We start from the raw sequence: 20605 nt of genomic DNA on the forward strand, positions 1-20605 counted from the left end.
TAATAAAATAATATTTGGTTTTACCCACCAGCCCCAACCATACCCCCGTCTCCATCTTTCAAAATATGTTGCTTCTCTAGCCAGCCACTCACCACTATATAACATTTTCCTCCGCCCCTTGTGGACGGGTTGTTTTTTCAATGCTTTCATATTTCCTTTTTAATGTTTTAATTATTAATATTCTAAAACTGATTTTTAATTTTTTTAAAAAAAATTGAACTTTGTATTTTTTTGGGAACTGAGGGGGTATTTTATATCATTCAAAATTTGATATGCTACCAAATTATAAAAAGGTTATCCACTAATGTTTCGGAAATTCAAATTGTCAAGATTTTGTGTTTGTTAAATGATTAGATACACATATATATATTATTTTTATAGTAATTCAAAAGAAAGTTAATACATTCAATAGGGGTAATTTTGGAAAACAATATTTTATTAAATTAATAACATTATTTGAAGTATAAATAAAGTGACACTTGGTATAAGAAAAAGAGAAAAAGTTGCTAATATTCCCTCTGTTAGAAAAGTGAATTGTATAATTATTTTGTTTTTAAAGAAATGCTAAAGAATCTTTTTTTTGCTTTCCGTCTTTATAATGTTTTTTTTTTTTTTTTTGTAAAGTCAATAAAACTTTATACGGCTTCCTGTTTATCCACCAAATGTATGTACTTAAAGGTGGTGATCTTTCTCAATTATTCAATGTGGGCCAGTAAAGGAAGGACGAGGTGACATGTATATCCCTTATCCAAAAACCAGCTATACATCATAATTACGAATATCGGAATTGAAAATGAGTTTTTTTTTAAAATAAAATTTTTGAGTAGTTTTTTTTTTATTCTTATTAAGAGATGCGATAATATATTAAATTCACACACCTTATATATATTAGGACTCGAATCAAGGTATTTTTTAAAAAAACAATTGCTCCAAATCACTATACTAGTTAGCTTTTTGCGAATTATAAATCAGTTTTAACATTTCATTATCCCTTAAGACGTATCAATCATGTAAAAGTCATCCAGCTAATCATGATTAATAAATTACACGTCATGGTTGGCCTTGGACAAATCGTCCATTTTTACTGGTTTTTGTCAAAGGAAAATGCTAAGGGAGACCACCTTTAGATACCAACTTGTGTACCAACTCTCTAATAGAGTGTGGGACCCATTGTATTGGTGGGCTCCACCTCTATTAGAGAGTTGGTACACAAGTTGGTATCTAAAGTTGGTCTCCCTAGCATGACCCTTTGTCAAATCCCCCCACCCGCTGCGCCTACTGGTTTTGGCTCCCTTCACTGTTTTCACTGCAAGTTTCTCAAACCACCAATTAAATCCTGCCACGTTACGACACTAAACCACTTCAAATTTTCATCTCTCCCCATAAAACCACGTGCCTTATGATTATTGGCCACTGCACAGGCAAAGGCAAAGTCTTCACAGGAGAGAGAATCATAAATTCATAATCCATATTAGATGATAAAGAATTTAAAAATCAGCCCCTTCGTTTGTTTAAGGAGTTGGAGCGGACAGTGCAGTGGCGGTCTGAGCTCGTCTCTGGTTTTGGATGAAGGTTGAGACTTTGGGGTTTTTTTAAACTGTTTTTTTTTCTGTTTTTCTGTTTGGTGAACGGGAATTTTTTTTCCCGGAAAGTGCCGGCCATGGGAAAATCGTTCAAGGACTCTCTTAAAGCGCTTGAAGCAGATATTCAGCACGCCAATACTGTGTAAGTCTCCGTATTTTTTTTTTTATTCAGCTATCAACTCCTCTGTGTAAATTTAGGATTTTTTAAAAAAAATTTCCCAACTTTTTTGTTTATGCTCTCTAAAACTTTATAATTTTTGTTTTCTGGAACCGTCTAGTGTTTTTGGGACCAACCCAAGAAGAGAGAGAAAAAAAAATATTGAAAGAAGCCAAACTATAATTGGGGAACCTCTACAGTAGCTTCAGTTGAATGCCCCTGTTTGAGTAATTGAATGAATTTGGAAAGATCAACAAATAAAAATTGTGCTTCAGCTGGTGCTACGAAAATCACAGTTATTGGCATTAAAAGAAAAAAGAAGAGCCATTGTAATTTTGCAGAGGCCCCATTTCATAATTAAACTCTAGTAACATACACTTTTGTTTTGGTTATTATATTTTCTTTGACAGTGTCTGCTGGCCACCCAATATTTTGGGCAATTGGGTCTTCCCTAATCCATTAGATTGGTTCGTTTGGAAAAAAAAAAAATCCATTAGATTGGTACTAAATACTCAAAATGTGCAATAACTTGATTTGTACCCTGTATAAATGCTGTAGATTTTATTTATTGTGTGCAATTATGTCACTTTGGTGATATAATAATTGTTGAATTCTTGTTAATCAAATGCTTTGCTGGGCCATTGTTTTGTTTAGGGCTTTAGATTATCCAAGGGAGAAAGATGGAGCACGTCTCCAGATGAGACTATCCTACTGTCCGGCGGCAAACTTTTTTCTCTTTCTTGTCCAGTGGACTGACTGTCACCTTGCTGGGGCCCTTGGTTTGCTCAGAATTCTTATTTATATGGTATATATATATATATATTTTTTAAATTGAGTTTTATAGGTTATGTCAATGCTCGTTTCTGTTTTTGTTTTTTGTTTTTGTAATTAGAGATATAGAGCCAAGAGAGGAGAAGGAGATGAGAAAGCCGAGCGAAAGATAATTTAAAAAGTTGAAATAGTTTTTAGATTAGCATATGCTGTTTATTTCTTCCTCTCTTGCTCACCTTTTTCCATTCTATCCTCCTCCCTTCCCTCCTCTATTTTTAATTAGGAAAAAAAAAATTGTTAGCAAAAGAGCACATAATTTTTTTTTTTGCAAACATTTTTTTTTGTATGGCATGCTTTGTAATTTCATTATCCAGTTTCACCATTTTTAATTCATTGCTATCATATGTGCCTATGTGGTGGATTTGTGCAGACGTATCCCGATGGAAAGACCACCATGTCAGTTTATGAAAGGAAAGCCAGCATTAGAGAATTTTATGGTGAGTGATGAAGTAAAGATGAACTTTACCAATGTAGTAACATTTGTAGGCACATGCATAATACTGAAAGTTGATCTTCTTGGGAGGCTGTGGGGGAGGAAAGGATGGGAGGCAACGGATATATTTTTTTCCTTCATTGATATTTATGGATGTAATTTGTTTTCACATGTTTTTCTTTTCATGAACAGGTGTGATATTTCCTTCTTTGCTGCAACTTCAAAGAGGCATCACAGATTTAGAGGATAGGAAGCAGAAAGAGGTTTGCACTGTCAGATACAAAAGAAAGGAGGAGTTGGACAAGGGAAAACTCTCTGAAATTGACATCGAAAGAGAAAAAGAGTGCGGAATTTGCATGGAGGTGAACAAAAAAGTTGTGTTACCTAACTGCAGTCATACATTGTGTTTGAAGTGTTACCGGGACTGGTAAGCTTGAACCAACCACCCCCACCCCCCCTTTTTTTGTCTTCGTTATAGTTTTCAACTTATTCTTCACAACATATTTTGTTGTGTATAAATCATGTTTTCTGTTGTGTGCAAGAGATTTCTGCTTAATGTTTTCTATGGAAGCTTTTGTTCATAACAATTTTATAGGTGTGGATTGCATTTCTCTGTGCCCATTTATCCCCATATATGGAAAGAGCATTGTTTTCAGAAACCGTTGTACCTTCTCTGTCATTAAGTTGTTTGGTTACCCTTTTTGGCTCAGCTGTAAGATTAAAATGGCCGATGACTTAGACCTTGCTCGATTGAATGAGATTTTGAGTAAAGCTGGCATTTGCATTTCAAAAGCTTCATGACTTGTTTTTTTGTATTTTGTATTTTCTTGTTAAAAAAGATTTTTACCAATTTTGAATATGGGATGGAACTTGATGTTATTCTGCTGTTTGTTTCAGGCGTGGGCGGTCTAAGTCGTGCCCCTTTTGTCGTGATAGCCTCAAAAGAGTCAACTCAGGCGACCTTTGGATCTACACTGAAAAATGTGATGTTATTGATTTATCCACAATATTAAGAGAGGACCGCAAGAGACTTTTTATGTACGTTGAAAGATTGCCTCTTGTTGTTCCAGACCCTGCATTTCTACCCTATGATTCTCATGTTCGGTGAGACTCATGTACAGCTTTTGGGAACTACTTGTAGATAAAAAGCCTGATTGTACTGTGTAATTCGTAATCTTTTAAAATGTAAATGCACTTTGGCCATAGTTTTGATTGCCTTAAGAGTAACTTGAAAAACTGGTTCTGGGTAATAGCACATGTTTCGTTCTTTCCTTTTGAAATGTAATGATAACTTGAAAGCAATACTTGCAAATTTGCAATACCAAGAAGCAGAGTATATAATATATGATTTGGTGGATCAAGATCCATTATCTTGCAAGCTCACATATTCTGCATAAAAGCGTGGATGATTTTCGTCTGAATGAACATAGGCATGGCCTCCGTGACTAGAAACATCAAGGCCTGCAACTTCATCATCAACAGAGATCCTCAAAATCTGAAGACTCTGAAGCGCGTAGAAAAGGGGGCCCATTGTCAAGCTGACCCAGGCCGCAATGACCAAAACCTCAGTCACTTGGGCTCCGAGCAGACCCCAGCCGCCACCCATCAAGAGACCATAAGGCCGTACGGTACCCACGGTGCCCGAATTATAGACTTGGATCACAAACTCCTCTTTTGCAAACAGCCCAGTAAATATCAACCCCCATGCCCCACACCCGCCATGCAGTTGGGTCGCTTCTAATGGGTCATCGAACTGTAGCTTTAGGGCCAAGATGTTGAGCCCAATTAAGACCCAGGCTGCCAAGAATCCACACACGACAGCAGCCCAAGGCTCGACCACAGCACATCCTGATGTAATTGCCACAAACCCACCAAGCACTCCATTGCAAACATCTAGAGCATCCCAATGGCCTACTATGAAGCGCCGGCCGAATAGGGTTACAATTCCGGCAGTCGAACCGGCTAATGTGGTGATAACCGCTGTTCGGCCCACTGCGGTCCAATTCCCTTGATCACTTGTGTCTGGATAGGCCACAAGAATCTTATCAAACGAGCCCGGATTAAACCCGAACCACCCGAACCATAGCAAGAAAGTCCCAAGCACCACAAGAGTTGCATTATGGCCTCTAATGGGTATGGGCTTCCCAAACGCATCGAACCGGCCCACTCTCGGACCTTCAATGAAAGAACCCCAAAGCCCAGCAACTCCACCAACCAAATGAACCACACCACTCCCAGCAAAATCAATGGCACCAGAACCCAACAACAAGTTACTTGAATTGGGGCTGAGCCAACCACTATCAGACCAAACCCAATGAGCCACCACAGGGTACACAAACCCAGATAGAAAACAGGAGAAGATGAGATATGCACTGAATTGGGTTCTCTCAGCTATGGACCCACTAGTGATGCCAGCAACCGCAATAGCAAAAGCCCATTGGAAAAGGAAGAAGCTGTAGTCATAGCCATAAGAGGAGCTGGGAATGTCATTGAGAGCAAAGAAACTTGTACCAATAAAAGGGTTGGAACGGGCGCCTTCTCCAAATGCAAAAGCAAAGCCAAAGATGTAGAAAGAGAGGCTACCTACCACGGCGTCGACGACATTGGTGAGCATTATGTTCATGGCGTTCTTGGCTCGAACGGAGCCAGCACAGAGCATGGCAAAGCCAAGCTGCATAACGAAGACGAGGTAGGCGGAGAAGAGGAGGTAAATGGTGTTGATGGAGTATTCGACACTTTCCTCCCATGAGACAGCCATGAGAGGGAGAGGGAGAGGGAGATGGAGATGGTTGGTGGTGAATTGAGAGAGGTGGAAGATATGGGTTTTGATAGTTAAGATGCTTGAAGTTTTGAAGGGTAGATACACACTGGTGGGTCGCTATATAGATATTCATGCATGGGTAGAGTGGGGACCAACTCGGCCGTTCCCACTCAGTTGCTTGATTTTGACTCGAGTCTTGTACATGTAATTAAAGTTTATTTGTAGCTCTTTTTCCTAAGTGGGAGGAGTTTCTCTTAAAGTTGCCAACTGCCATAGCTAAACCTAAAAGTCTTTTTGGCTTTTGAACCCAAACAGGTGATAACAACATTGACTAGACTGATGCAAAGGCTTCCAAGATTTGACATAGAAGTCTACATATTTCAATGCCCACCTGAGTTCGAGGAGATTCTAATTGCTTAGTTCACTATTGACCCTAAAAGATTCAACCTAGTTGGATTCTGTACCAACCATTCTTCTCTGTGTGTGACATTATAATTTTGAAAAGAGAAAATACGAATTCGCCCATTTTCTTCAATTTTGGTGCCACACATCAATTATCACAAATACCAGATGGACTAACCCAACTATAAATTGCTATAATCTTTTGGCTAGCTAATAATGTACCGACAACAATTAGTTGTGGAAGGCTCCAAGCCATTTTCATACTGTTATTTACTTAAATATAACTTATACCATACACATATGGAGTTTAACTCCTATTTACAGCCGCTATTTTTGATGTATAATCATTGAGTTTGTAGGTAGGAGGAGCCATGACCTTGCATATTAACTCGGCTAGTGAGGGAAGGTCTCATCGTAACGATTGCAGACTCGTTGGCTCCGGCTTTAAGTGCAGCTCGTCCAGCTTCCAGGAACCTCTTAACAGCATCCTCTGCATATCTGTTGGCTTCAGCCACTCTCATGCTTTCGCCAATATATGGGTAAGTGTTGAGAACATAATCACCATTGAGCTGGGATGCAAGCTGGATCAACTCAACTTGAAATTCCGAGAGGCTCACATCTTCTCGTGGTCCCCCAGGCCTCAGTGACATAGTCACCTCTGGAAGAGTTTCTGTAACCAAGGAATGTGGATTAACATTGACTGATTTGTGCAAGAAAACAAAAATGGAAAAAACAACTCCAGCGAGAAAGCGCAGCTCTTTTTGTCATATGCAAGGGCATTACTCATCAGAAAGAAAATAAAATATCAGAGGGATCGATGCATACCTGGACAGTCGTCACGAGGAGTACTGCGGAGGTAAAAGTAATTCTCAAAAGTACCAGCCCATGCATCTCTCTTTGTCAGGAAGTTCGATTTTAAATTGAAAAGCTTCTTTACAGTCGCAGGGATAGACGAATGCTCAAAATGCGAATCTGGTGTCGGCCCTGTTGGCTCATGGATAACTGCACCAAAATACCAGAAGTCAATCAACAGGACAAAAGGCCTAAACCTGTAATGGCATGGCATAGAAGCATAACAAGTACATGCCTGCAGAATTATTCCATGAGATTATTTGCTAAGACTTTATACCCTATATACGCATCAAGAAATCACAATGAAGGGGGGAGGGGGAGGGAAGGGATTGAAAAAATTGTGGTTCTGATTGGCCTCGAGGTAGATGTGTAATGCAGATTCTTCTAGTCTAGATGTAATAAAACCCCTTTCTTTCAGGAAAATTTATGCTGTCTGAACTGAACCCCAACATTGGAATCGGTTCAGGACAGGGAACAAATTTTGGGAAAATGAGATCGATACAAAGTTTTAAGCATGGTCAGGCCATTGGAGGTTTTCACTCATTTGTAAAGCATAAGAGACCATTTTCCAATACGGATCCAGAAATCTGCTCTCCGGGGGTCAACATATATAAGCACACAATTTTTTACATATAGAAGACCCGTAGAAATGAATGAAAATGCAATAAAAGTTACATAGATGTATTTTTTTTTATAAAAAAAATGAGGAACATGTTTATTAGATTGTTATATGCATATTTCGGAAATTAAAAAAAACCTGTCCAAAAGGCCATGATAATAAAATAAAAATAAAAAGGTTAAGTGACCTGGTCCTAGACGGTGTCGTTTTGAGATGAAACTACAGCAAAGAGGAGGAAATGAAACACAGCAGACCAAAGGGAATTTGAGATGAAAAAAATACAGAAGAAAAAGTGGACCAGAAGGAGCAACGAAGGAACAAAAGGTCATAAAGAATAAATAAAAAAGGAAGTGGGAGACATCATGCATGCGCGTGTCTTCAGCAGATTAGACCAGCAGACAAAGAAGCATACAATATATAACATAGATATAGGCTTTAAAATACATAATATATATAGGACGGCGTCGTTTTGACGTCGAGGGAATGAAAAAATAGAAAGCGCCTGCAGCACTGCGTGCTGGAGGATGCTGCGCGCTCTTTGGGGACTTTCGTCGAGTAGTTTGCAGGGGTCAATTTTCCCCCCTCTAAGACTAATGGCAGATCCCAGAGTTGCAGGGGTCACTTGACCACCTTTGCTCCACCTCTGTAGATCCGTCCCTAGACACCAAAGATCCTTGTCTACAAAACTTTGTTATAGAGGGGAAATAGAACCAACTCCCTTCCCTTAAACAGTAACTATTGGGCGTAGGTGTAGCAACACACAAAGCTCAAAGCATAGTCATATGAAAAAAATACTCATTGCAAACACAACCCAAAGACCCAAGACTTGAAAAATTCCTTGTATATATTTCAGAAAACAGACCAATCCCACATACATTACCAAATTCCAACTGGAAAACCAGTTAACAGACTCAAACTTAATTATTTTCCCCAATTAAGAATATCATATAAAATAATCTAAGAAAAGGGTCCATATCCAATTAAATATCAAAATTAAACCAATTTAACTCTAATATCACTCATTAATCAGCCACATTATCTATCCACCACAAACCTCAACAAAAACAAAAACCAATAATTATTAACTTATTAAACAAACCAACCAAGAAGAAGCAGAGAAAACTCACCGGTACCCTTTTCGATCCAGGGCGAGACGAGTATGGTCGGCACCCTCACACCCAACCGGTCAAACCTGAAATAAAACGGGTCGGGCCCGACAATCCCATCCGGGCTCGGCACACCCGAAACCGGCGTAGGCACGTGGTCGTAAAACCCGCCGTGCTCATCGTATGTAATCAACAAGGCCATTTCTTTCCACTGCGGGCTCGCCCTCAGCGTCTCGTACACCTCCTTCACGAACCTCTGCCCTCGCGCCACGTCATGCGACGGGTGGTCGTCGTTGGCGGGAAGCTCCTTGACGTCGAAGTACCTCTGCTCGATCACCGCGTAGTTCGGGAGCTTCCCGCGCTTCGCGTGGAGCTTGAATTTCAGAGCATAGCTGTGGAATTTCGTCACGTGCTTCAGCTTCCTCAGGCTCCTGAAGAAGAGGGTGGCAGGGATGTTCTGGTAATAAATCCCGAAGTCGAGGGCATTTTCGTCCAGGGAGTCGAAGATCGTTTTCTGAGGGAAGCCGTGGATGAGGTCCTTGCGGACGTTGCTGGAGGCGCCGTGTGACGTAGCCGAGTGGACGTAGAACCGGTTCGGCTGAGTCGACGCGGGTACGGACGCGAACCACCGGTCGAACACGGCAAACTCGTTCGCTAACTCGGTGTAGACCGGCAAGACCTCCGGCTTGAACCCGCTCATCACCTTGCTCGACATGCCCTCGGCCATGCTCTCGGCCTGCTGAGCGAACCCGTTCATCGGAGCCGGGTCCTCGAAGCTCCGGTTGGACCCGAATATCTGCTCCCTGATCGCCTGGATCGAGTGGCCCGGGTCCGAGTCAATGAAGAAGGCGTCGCTGGAGACGGGGACCCGAGGCGAGTTGGGGTCCGAGACGGAGAGCGGGTTCGACTCGTTTCCGGTGAGGCCGTCGATTTCGGGTCGGGTCGACTTCAGCCAGCCGAGGATGTGGTCGAAGGAGCGGTTTTCCATGACCAAAACGACGACCGTTTTGATGGGTCCTTGGATTTTGGGGGTTTTGCGTGCCCTAGCAGTGTGAATGGATTGGGTCGATACTAACAGGAGGTAGAGGAAGACAGTCCATGTGATGGGTATTCGCCGGAAAGCCATCTCCGGTTACCAGAACTGGGAAACGCCGGTGACCCACAGAGCAAAGCGAAAGGCAAAGCCTTTCGAGCCTCAACTGTTGTATTTGTAGAGAGATATGGTGTAAAGGTATATGCTTTGAGAATAAAACCTTTCTTTTAGATGAGGAGTTGTTTCTTCTACAATTCAACACCTTATCAGAAGAGACTCCACCAGATACTGATGATTCAACAAGAAGAGAAGTCTGAAATTGGATTTTTTTTTTTTTCGGAGTTAAAAGTACTCAAACTCAGACGTGGCATTTCGAGGCCCAAGGATGTTTTTTGTTCAGTAGTTCGCTTTTATTGAAATTCTCGCCCTTGCCGATCAAAAGAAAAATATTTAATTAATTAATTTATATAAACGTGACGTGCCTTTCATTCTTGTCGAATGAATTACGAAGTCACTTGATTCTATTGGCTAAAAATCCAGAAATGGAAGAAAACAAAATTGCCAGTCTTTTTCAAAGTGAACAGAAAATCAAGCAAACCTTCTTGTTTTGGCTAATACAATCAGATGAACAACATAATGACATGATCAAAAGTCGGGATGTTGATTAGAAACCAAGTTAATCCCTTGGCAGCACTGGCATATCAAGAAAATTGCATCTGAGCTTAGAAAAGGTGGAGTGCCATCTTGAGCTTGTTCTGTTTCCATTTAGCAAGCTTATAGAAGTCTCTTTTGGTCATTGCAAATTGTGCTTGGAACTCTTCATCAGCTAGATATGCCTAAAACCCACCAGAAGAAGCTCATCAGTGATTGCTCACTAGTAGCTAGACTGAAGATACATTAATTTCTTGAACTTTTAGTTGCATGGTAACCGAAAAGATTTAGCAGACGATACAGAAAATCGACATAAAAGAAAGCAGTCCTAGAAACGAAGGTGACTGTCATGGCATTGACAAAAGGCAAAAAGGAAAGAATACAACACACTGAATAGATCAGGTTATCACCAGATGAGTGCAAAAGGGGTACCTCTCTTTTGGTTATGTCAATGCCTGCTACCGGATCTTTGGAAATCACTTTTAATCGTTCATATGGGTATATTAACAAGTTTGTGCCAGCCTCCCTAGGCTCATTTCCATCAGCTTGAGTGCCACCTGTAGCAGGTAATTTTGCCTCTGCTGCTGGAGAACCTGCAGATGCCAATGACACATCTGCCAAAAGAAATTAAAGACACAATAATAAGGCATGCATTCACAAACAAGAAAAGAAAGTCTCAACAGATACAATGGTCTCATATAACTTCATGAAATTCAGGATCCTTCATTACCAGGACTACCATTAGGAGAGGATCCTGTAAAGATTTTCCTGTTAATTGGCGTTGAGCTGAACAAGATGTGATTGTTTGAAGATGTGACACTAGAAACCGAAACACCAGATGCAGGAGAAACACTTCTCTGGCCATTGGAAGTCATGGACTTGCTTCTCAAACCATCTGGGGTCGTCTCTCTGGAGTATGCCTTCCATGAATTTCGTTTTGGTGCCTAAGTAATTCAACGAGAGACACATGAAGTCACTTACTTCTAAATGAAGACAAATAGAACTTACATAAATTTAAGCATCATGAAGTCACTTACTTCTAATTGTTGTGGTTTTCCCTTTAAAATAGCAAGCTTCCGTTCAAAAGAGTTGCCAAGCATCTACAAGGGCAGCAGTTTAGTTCAATAACCTCAGGCGGGTCACATTGTTCAATAGAAATCAAGGAAATCTTAGCTAATAATTTCTTCTAGTTTCATCTTCAAATTGTTAGATAATAAGTTGGGTCATAAGAACTTCATGAATATTTTGCTATACCTAATGAAAGCACTAGCCAAAAGATACATAACAAATTCAGCAGGAGCTCAACATGCACCATTTTAGTTGGGAAAATGATCTTACATTTGACTTTAAGGAATCCCATTCAAAGAAACGAGTGAAAAATGGTGGTTCGTGCCCTTCACTAATGACATAAATAGGAGTCTCCAAAGATAGCCCTTCGACAAGTACATCTGTCTCGAGAAATTTCTGCGAGAGCCCAGAATCAATACAGTTATAGGAAAATAAGAAGAAGAAAAAAAAGAAGAGCATCAAGTATGAAAAGATACTAAGATTTTATACGTCTAGCATTTGATTTCATTGGTGTTTTCAATATAAGCAACAACAAAATTGTGACCATGAAACTAAAAGTTTGAATGATGAATTAATATGCAGTAAAATCAGATTACCTGAATTAGGGGCTATTGTTGTATAGTAACTTATGAAACACTCTATCCATGAACTAAACAGTTCTGATATAAAATATAATATATTTCATGGTGGATAATTTACCAGGCCAAGAGTAAGGGCTTGTTGCTTTGACCTAACATTTGAGTGGCATCCAATCCAAACATGAATCTCTGTGTGGCAGTCAAGGACTAACACGTCTTCAGTAGTTAAATCATCCTGTGTAAAATTGTATATCTCTTTCACCTGAAATATTCAAATTGATTCAGGTGAAGTATCTCTTAAGTTCAAAGAAACCTAAGCAAGAGTTTTAACATTTGACACTGAATACTAAATATGGAAAACATAGCAAACCTCAAATTTGAAATGAAATTCCTACAAGTATACGGTGAACATAACACTATTTGTTTTGCAAAGCAAGTGAGCTTCACTGTTCAGATAATCATTTGGAACCAGGCAAAAAAAAAGTTTGCACATTGCATTCAACAAATGGTGCCAGTAACCAGCAAAACTAATTTATAGAAAAATAGTTGATAGCTGCATTATAAACGAAACAATTGAGTTGGTTTTGGATCTAAGTGGTGGGGTTGGTAAGGTCCAAGGCCCATCCTTTGATTAATAATATAATTATTATTAATCAAAGATTGGGCAATGGGCCTTACCACGGTCACCTCTTAGATCCAAAACATACTACTTGATAAATGACAAAACTGTAAGCATAAGGAAAAGTTGGCTTTTGTCAATGTGGGACAAGTTCAATGCCAGTTGCTTTCAAAACTTCCAACAAATTTTGGTTGAAACTAATCTAGTTATCAGAATAAAATGCATGAAAGTCAACATTGAACAGCATGTTATTGGGCCTTCAATTCATTAAGGGGAATGAAAAGGAATTCATTTAATACTTTTTGAAAGGATTAAATGAATTGATGACTGCATTTAGCTTTCCTTATCATGAAACCTGAAACTCTCATAATTTGATAGATTGTACGTGGAATTGAGTTCCAAACGTATGCCATATGCTGAAAGGTCCACCAACTGTTGAAATGAAAGCATGCCTATAGAAATGTATTTGAGAGTGTACCTTGAAATCACCTGAACAGGAAGTTCCGATGATCATGAAAAAGAAGCAAAACCCATCATTAGCTCAGTTTTAAGCAATGCAAAGCCAGGATGATTCTGAACAAGGCAAAAGTGCATTATCTTTTAAGAGAACAATTTAGAAGAATGTGGGTATTTTGTGTACCTTCAGTTGTGCTCAACATAAATAAATGCGGGTCTTCTATGTATCCTTTTATCTCTTTTGCCCTTGCATAGTCTGCCTTTCCACCAAGTGCATTCCAGAAAATATCAGATTCACTCCCTTCCCTTACTGATGTTGCTTGCCATGTGGGCTGATTGGCATCAAAAGAAAATAAATATGTCTCTTACAATTATGAGTGAAGTATGAGAAAAGAAGACAGTAATCTCCAGTATGATATGTTGCTATAAATTTTATTTAGCAACTACTAAAACTTAATGCATTACTTTGTTTAAAATTTTCTTTTCAGATTGCTTTGCTGCACATGATGTATTTACAATTCTAATAAGGAAGAGGTTGTGGTATATTATAAAAGTTTAAGGATTGAGTTACAATTATTAGTTCCAGCATTCTGTCAAGAAGGTCATGGTCTCTGGTTGAGGAGAGATTCCCAATCCAAGTGAAAGCAGATGTACCAGTTTGCAGGATGTAACAATAAGATGAGTTCAAAGAGCCCGAAACCTGCAACAGTATCAATACAGTCAATCACTTCAGATACTGGAGGACCAGAAGCCAAGAGACACACTTTCATTAGCTGAAATATATAGTGTGAACCCAACATTCTTTTCATTGTAAAGAGCCTAGCAAAAATGAAAATGAGAGAGATAGAAGTTTCCATCATAAGATGAATTCTCCCAGACAAGATAGATTAAAGGTTTCAATATTAAAAGATCCTGGCTCTCAAGCTTACCGGATCAACTTGGATGGCCTGCATATTATTGGGACTTGTCCCTTGAACACGAAAAAGAGCTGTCTTGCTTTCATCATAAGTTTCATCCCCAATACCTTTTTCTGCTATAAACTTCTTGTATCGTGTACTCATTCCTCCCTATAAGAAAGGAAAAGCAAATATCCAGAAGATGCCTCATGATTAACATCAGATTAACTTTAAATAAAAACAATATTTGACTAGAGAAAAAAGGGGCAGAGAGGTATGAACCTTGAAAATAATTAATGTCTGGAAAATTGAAAAAAACTGAGATGGCTCCTTCTTCTCCATAACTTGGGCCTGAACTTGAAAAATGTGAGGTAAGTCAAAGAAAACTAATCCACCTGAGTGATGCAGTTAAGCCAAGAAGTCAGTCAACTAGATGTAAATACAATGGAAAATGTGTTCTAAACAAACTAGGGTATACTGAGAAGGCACTATTATGTAGAATAATAGAACTACTATCTAAATCCCAGAAGTATTTCAAAAGATCATGCATAGAAGAAAGCAACATAGAACTTACCAAAACAGGGTTCCCCCTGGTTGAATCAACTATGGCATTCAAATGAGACATAGCATCCTTCCTATCTTCCTGCACGCCGAACATATAAATAATGACAACAGATCTTCAACAAGTGCTACTAAATACTGGATGGTTGCTTCATTCCATAATGAGAGAGCCATTAGGAAAAATAATTGAGTGCTAAATCATTTAATCAGAACAGTTTTTCCAAGTAACCAGAGCTTATCAAAGTTTTTTTTTTCTCTCTTACTGTTTTACCCTCCTATAATTAGTCAAGTTGTCAACTATCATTGATCTCTTAAAGTTACTACAACCTGTTAATATAAGTCATAACAGCCACAAGTTCCAGGAAAATAAGCCATGGTTACCACTTACCATTACACTCCCACATCCAAGCCATGCATAAAATAGATTCTCACTCCTTTCATTTCCAAGATATGTATATTGCACAACATAGCAATCCCCACTGAAAATTTTTCTCTCTTCTGAAGCTGGAAGAAGGGACAATTTCTCACAATCTACGCGCCAAACCTGAAATGTTATAGATTGCATTAACATAAAGGAGCAAAGGAATCAAAACAAACTTTAAAAGAGTATAACTACTTCCAGTAAGAAGCTACTTTCAATGTGCCTCTGCAATCTATAAATGGCTGGATATCTTCTTCATCAGGAAGCTCCTTCACCTCGTAACCCTGTTGCTTGAACATTGCTGGCAGAAAGTAAATACTATAAGAACTATAATGTCAAAAATCCTACTTTAGCTACAGCAGTAGTACTTATACTGCTACCAAGTTTGGTATTAGGTAAAGGCATTAAACCTGCCACTTTTCCTCGACCTTCTTCATACAGCTTGGTTTCCACCGTTTGAGGCCAATTATAGAAGTATGACCTAAACTTAGCAGGTTCTAATCCTTCAGTTATAAAAGTTGAATGGGTCCCAGCTGACCTGCCTTGGTTTCTGAGGAAATCCTGCAAAAGAGCAGGCGAAATCATTACTAAGAAAACAATGCCTATAGCTCAATCATGATCTTCAGTTGCAACATTTTACTTTCTTCATGTAATTAACTCTTGTATACTTCTTGTGCTTTGATTTATTCCCAAGAAATGATAGCATTGTTCCCTATACTAGAACATTCCCTTACTGTTCACACCTGAAAACTTCAACTGCCCCGCCTTCCAGGGGTTTGCTTCTTTTCAAAGAGTATGAAAGAGGGGAGAGAAAAAGAATTGAGGGAGGAAAAATTCTTACTTCTGCAGCTGAGATTGACGTTTTCCTTTCTGTAACCGAGGTATGTTTTCCCATCCAAACAAAAATCTCAGAATCACAGTCTACCATATAGCACTTGTCTGTCTCAAGCATTTCTTTACTTAATGAGTCAGTTTGACATGCATGCAGTTTACCCTGAGTTGATATCCTACGAATGAAGAATATCATCAAAGAACACTTCAAGAAAAGAAAAGAGGGAAAATCAAGAGCATTGAAGTCTCAGAAGAAAAGAAAAATAGCCAAGAGCATAAATGTTTTGAAACTAATTCATACCCACCATGATAGTTTCACAAAGGGTGTGTCAGGTTGTTTCTGGACAGAGGAAGGTGGATCCTGGGGAATGGGAGCATAACCACCAAATAAGCTCCAGAATTCACCCACTTCAGGATCACCAACAAATTTTCCATCCTCTGCAGCACTTTAACAATTAACAATTGCTATGGTTTCTATAAAGGAAAGAAAGAGAGGTCAGAAGATTGCCAACCTACAGTTGCCACCTCGCAGTTTGCACGATGTTTATTCTCTTTGATGTACTGAACAACCTCCAAAGCCTTAGCTCTTTCTTGTATGCTAGAGTTGCACCCACTAAAGAGGAAAATTTTGGATGCAGTATCAAGTATGAATACATCACTATGGTTCAATGATGACCGAGAAAACGGAACCTGGTAAACATGCAGAGTGCAGAGGGGACAAAGTAAACAGTTAGCCAGTAGTATAGTATAGAACTAGTAGCTGGTACTTATCAAGAAAGAGTGAAAATACAGTATCAGTAGTGGAAACTCAAGATTTTAGGCTTTCCTGAGCATAGGATTTGATTATGTGAAGTAACTCAATGGCACACATTCTTGAGATATATAAAGCATGAAAAATCATAATGAATTGAAACCATTCCAACAGCACCTTAATTATTATAGCAGCAATGCATTAAATTGCAAAGAAAGCTTACTTCTTTAACATGAACAACGTGGTCCCCTTTGCAAGCTAACAAGCTGACTTTATATGTTTCACCATTTAAGTGCTCTTTCTGTGATGCATATACTCCTTCAATGGGAATAATACAGGGTTTGAAGTATGATAAGAACTTCCCCGTTTCTTGGCCTTGAAGTTCCCTATATTGCACAGTGCAGGACCCTAGGGCTGCATCTAGTTCTAGTGCTTTATCTGATGCCAATGCTGAGTCCACCTGCCAATTTGGTATTAGTTTTAAACACCCTGAAATAATTTGAGTAACTTATCTTTCAAATTCTTTGTACTACGATTACTTGGAATAGAAAAACAAAGACGAACATGAACATTTTCTCAAACAAAACTTGATAGTTTCCTGTCATCAATTTCCAAGGTAAAAATGTCATTATATAACAGCATTATACACAGATTTCCATAAGCAATTCCTTCTCCCCCTCCCCCACTCCATTTCCTTTTGGCTAAAGGCAGAATTAATTGACATTATATAAAATTCTTCTATTATCAAGCACAAATTATAATTATATAGAATCTTGCACGACATCTCACCTAAAAATCTTCAGTTCCATAAAACCATTAAATTTGTGTATTTGTATAGCTAGAATTCATGTGTAATAAGTGAAAACCTTGTTTGTATCATGTCCGAGCCAATAGTGTATGTCATGCTGAGGAAGGCCACTTTTTGGTAGAACTGTCTGTCATGATAAACAAGTAAAATAGTTAAACTCATTGCATACCCAGATAGGTAGCTCTACTAGATAGCACAGATGATCCACCAGTACAGTTGCAGCTTTCTAAGAAGATTACATTGTTCTGGATCAACTTCAATTTTGAAGATACAGTATTGTGAAGAAATGCTTAGACTAATTGTCCGGAAAAGTTCAGTTGAATTTGTGCATGGTTAAAAGAAAACTAAATGCCAATAAAATGAACACAATGTGCCAGCAACTTACATTTAAAATTACATACGCACTTCCAGAATAGAACCTCCCATGTGAAGATTTTGGAACAGAAACCAATTTTAGATTCTCGACACACCAAATTTCCAAACCACTAGCATAAGCAGGGTAAGGATAAAGCAATGAATTTGAACACAAGATGTATGAAGATTGTATGTTTCAATTAGTTATTGCTAGCTATAAGAAAATCTACCAATTCATTAACAATTTTACTTAATTGGATACTGACAACAACATAATTTTCTATGATGACAGTATGTATGTTCCTAGCAGCTTACGCTTTCGGGAAATAGTGGTAAACCAACAAATTTCCCATAAGACAAGATCTTGATTACAAGGTAAGAATGAAATAAAATCATTTATAAGGAAGGATACAGCTTTGCTCCTGCAGCCTGGAATGCTGGATCTGTGTCTTTAGCATATATAGACATTGCCTTTCATGCCCTTGACACTCCACCAAACAACTACTAAATGCACGGTAATTTCTGCAGTCCAGTCACTGAATTTTCAGTAATTCTAAAACAGGCAATACATGAGGCACAATGTGTAAAGCAGATGGGCTCATCCCAGATAGAAAATCAATATTGACTCTTGATATATTGCATTCATACAAAGTCACAAACACAAGATTAAAAAAATTAAGGAAAAAAACAGAAAAAACCAAGATTGAGTGAGAAATTCTTACTTACCTGGTTAATATTTCTGCACAATTTTGGTTTTTGGAGGATTGCGTGAAATGGGTTGTGTCTGTTGGATCTTATTTGCAGTGAAGGAACAGAAGAAGACAGTACGAGTATATTCCTCCTAATGCTTTTGACCCTTTAAAAGAATGATGATTTAATAATGAAGTTGAAAACTTGGAATATAAATTAAGTGTAGAAAAGAAGTTCGGTGTGGTGGAGGAATTGTTCATACAACAAGTGAAGAAAGAAGAAAAAGTGAGACAATGTTTGGCTTTATTATCCAGCTAAAGCTGGGCCCATACATGCTCAAAAAGTTTAGGGGAAAAAAAAAGAGATGATTGCAGGGTTGGCGTGGTCTGTGTGTCGTCTTGGTGCATGGCATGTGAGATAGATAGATCAGATATGTTTCCCGCCCTTCTCCTTCAAAAGTTTATGAGTTGTGAAACTGGTTTGAGGCCATTCTTGGCATATATACGACATCAAAATCAGACAGCAAATTCGACTATTAAATAAGGATCACATTGTTTTTTTTTTTCGACACACTTTTTACATATGCTGATGCATGATTGAGCTATGGCCATTGTTTTCTAAGTGATCATCGCCTGCTCTAGTGCTGTAGCTAAAGTAGGATTTTTGTCATTATAGTTCTTATAGTAATGTTCAAGCAACAGAGTTACGATGTGAAAGAGTCTACTCATAATATCCTTTACATGAAACTTCTGCTAAAATATGAAAACTATGAGAGAATATTTGTTTGTGGGAATTTTCTGTGTATTCTTCTCCTTGTAGGAGGTCATATTTATAATACAACGAAACCTGAATGGGCAAGTAAATAATAAATTCCTAAATCTATTTACAGTAGGAAATCAGGAATTAAAGTAAATCAATTACAATTATAATAGGAATTCTTGGTGTGTAAGGAAAGTAAGTCAATATCCACAAGTCACGCCAACACTCCCCCTCACGTTGGTGCATAGATGTCGTCAATGCCCAACTGATCCAGTGAATTGTGGAATGCTTTACTGGAAATCGCCTTTGTCAAAATATCCGCCAATTGATCCTCGGATTTCACAAAAGGAAACTGAAACACTTTAGCCTCAAGCTTCTGTTTGATGAAGTGTCGATCTACCTCAACATGTTTAGTACGATCATGCTGAACCGGATTCTGTGTAATGGCTATAGCAGCCTTGTTGTCACAAAAGAGATTCATTGTGGATGTAGGTTTATACCCGAGTTCAATAAGCAACTTTCTTAACCAAAGAAGTTCACAAATCCCTTTAGTCATGCCTCTGAACTCGGCTTCTGCACTGGATAAAGCTACTACATTTTGTTTCTTGCTCCTCCATGTCACCAAATTACCTCCCACGAATGTGAAGTAACCCGATGTGGATTTTCTATCTGTTACATTACCTGCCCAATCTGCATCTGAATAACCATCAATATTTAGATGACCATGCTTTGAGAACATAAGTCCTTTTCCAGGTGCAGACTTCAAATATCTAAGTATCCGAAGAACTGCATTCATGTGGTCTTCACTTGGAGAGTGCATAAATTGACTGACAACGCTCACCGCATAAGCAATGTCTGGTCGAGTATGTGACAAATAGATCAATCTTCCCACTAACCTTTGGTATCTTTCTTTGTTAGTTGGAACTTGATCCGGATATTCTCCAAGATGATGATTCTGAACAATAGGAGTGTCCGCAGGTTTACAATCTAGCATTCCTGTGTCTGTCAACAAGTCTAAGACATATTTCCTTTGAGAGAGAAATATGCCTTGCTGCGATCGAGCCACCTCAATTCCCAAGAATAATCATATCATCAACATAAATTATTAATGCTGTTACCTTCCCTTTTTGATGTTTCAAGAACAGAGTATGATCTGAGTTGCACTGTTTGAAACCATTGTTCTTCATTGCCATGGTGAACCGTCCAAACCATGCACGTGGTGACTGTTTCAATCCATACAATGCTTTTCGTAACCTGCAAACTGTTCCAGTCTGAGTAGTATTATATCCAGGAGGAATATCCATGTACACCTCCTCTGTGAGTTCACCATGTAGAAAAGCATTCTTTACATCAAACTGGTGTAGTGGCCAATCCAAATTAGCTGC

At 38.7% G+C, this 20605-nt stretch overlaps 4 protein-coding genes across 4 annotated transcripts; 1 reads left to right on the forward strand and 3 right to left on the reverse strand.

The window, feature by feature from the left end:
- LOC18774036 lies at positions 1421–4284 on the forward strand. The gene is made up of 5 exons (XM_007207290.2): positions 1421–1725; positions 2395–2545; positions 2942–3008; positions 3197–3431; positions 3902–4284. Exons 1-5 carry the CDS (start codon positions 1661–1663, stop codon positions 4110–4112), a joined length of 729 nt encoding a protein of 242 aa, XP_007207352.2. The 5' UTR covers positions 1421–1660; the 3' UTR covers positions 4113–4284.
- Positions 4317–6173, reverse strand: LOC18774252 (ammonium transporter 1 member 3). Its single transcript, XM_007205088.2, has one exon. It carries the CDS (start codon positions 5760–5762, stop codon positions 4362–4364), a length of 1401 nt encoding a protein of 466 aa, XP_007205150.1. The 5' UTR covers positions 5763–6173; the 3' UTR covers positions 4317–4361.
- Positions 6277–10231, reverse strand: LOC18772148 (non-specific phospholipase C1). Its single transcript, XM_007204966.2, has 3 exons — positions 8766–10231; positions 6993–7169; positions 6277–6837 (listed from the first exon to the last, which is right to left on the reverse strand). Exons 1-3 carry the CDS (start codon positions 9868–9870, stop codon positions 6512–6514), a joined length of 1608 nt encoding a protein of 535 aa, XP_007205028.1. The 5' UTR covers positions 9871–10231; the 3' UTR covers positions 6277–6511.
- On the reverse strand, positions 10257–18786 carry LOC18772029 (villin-1). Its single transcript, XM_020566701.1, has 23 exons — positions 18498–18786; positions 18184–18293; positions 17803–17902; positions 17476–17544; positions 16833–17069; positions 16371–16548; positions 16164–16296; positions 15869–16034; positions 15438–15588; positions 15240–15328; positions 14995–15150; positions 14620–14688; positions 14328–14396; positions 14079–14216; positions 13721–13849; positions 13334–13481; positions 13172–13182; positions 12196–12336; positions 11767–11892; positions 11466–11528; positions 11159–11372; positions 10861–11042; positions 10257–10613 (listed from the first exon to the last, which is right to left on the reverse strand). Exons 2-23 carry the CDS (start codon positions 18237–18239, stop codon positions 10500–10502), a joined length of 2739 nt encoding a protein of 912 aa, XP_020422290.1. The 5' UTR covers positions 18240–18293; positions 18498–18786; the 3' UTR covers positions 10257–10499.

Source organism: Prunus persica, chromosome G6 (genome assembly GCF_000346465.2).
Source record: "Prunus persica cultivar Lovell chromosome G6, Prunus_persica_NCBIv2, whole genome shotgun sequence".
Lineage (NCBI taxonomy): Eukaryota > Viridiplantae > Streptophyta > Magnoliopsida > Rosales > Rosaceae > Prunus > Prunus persica.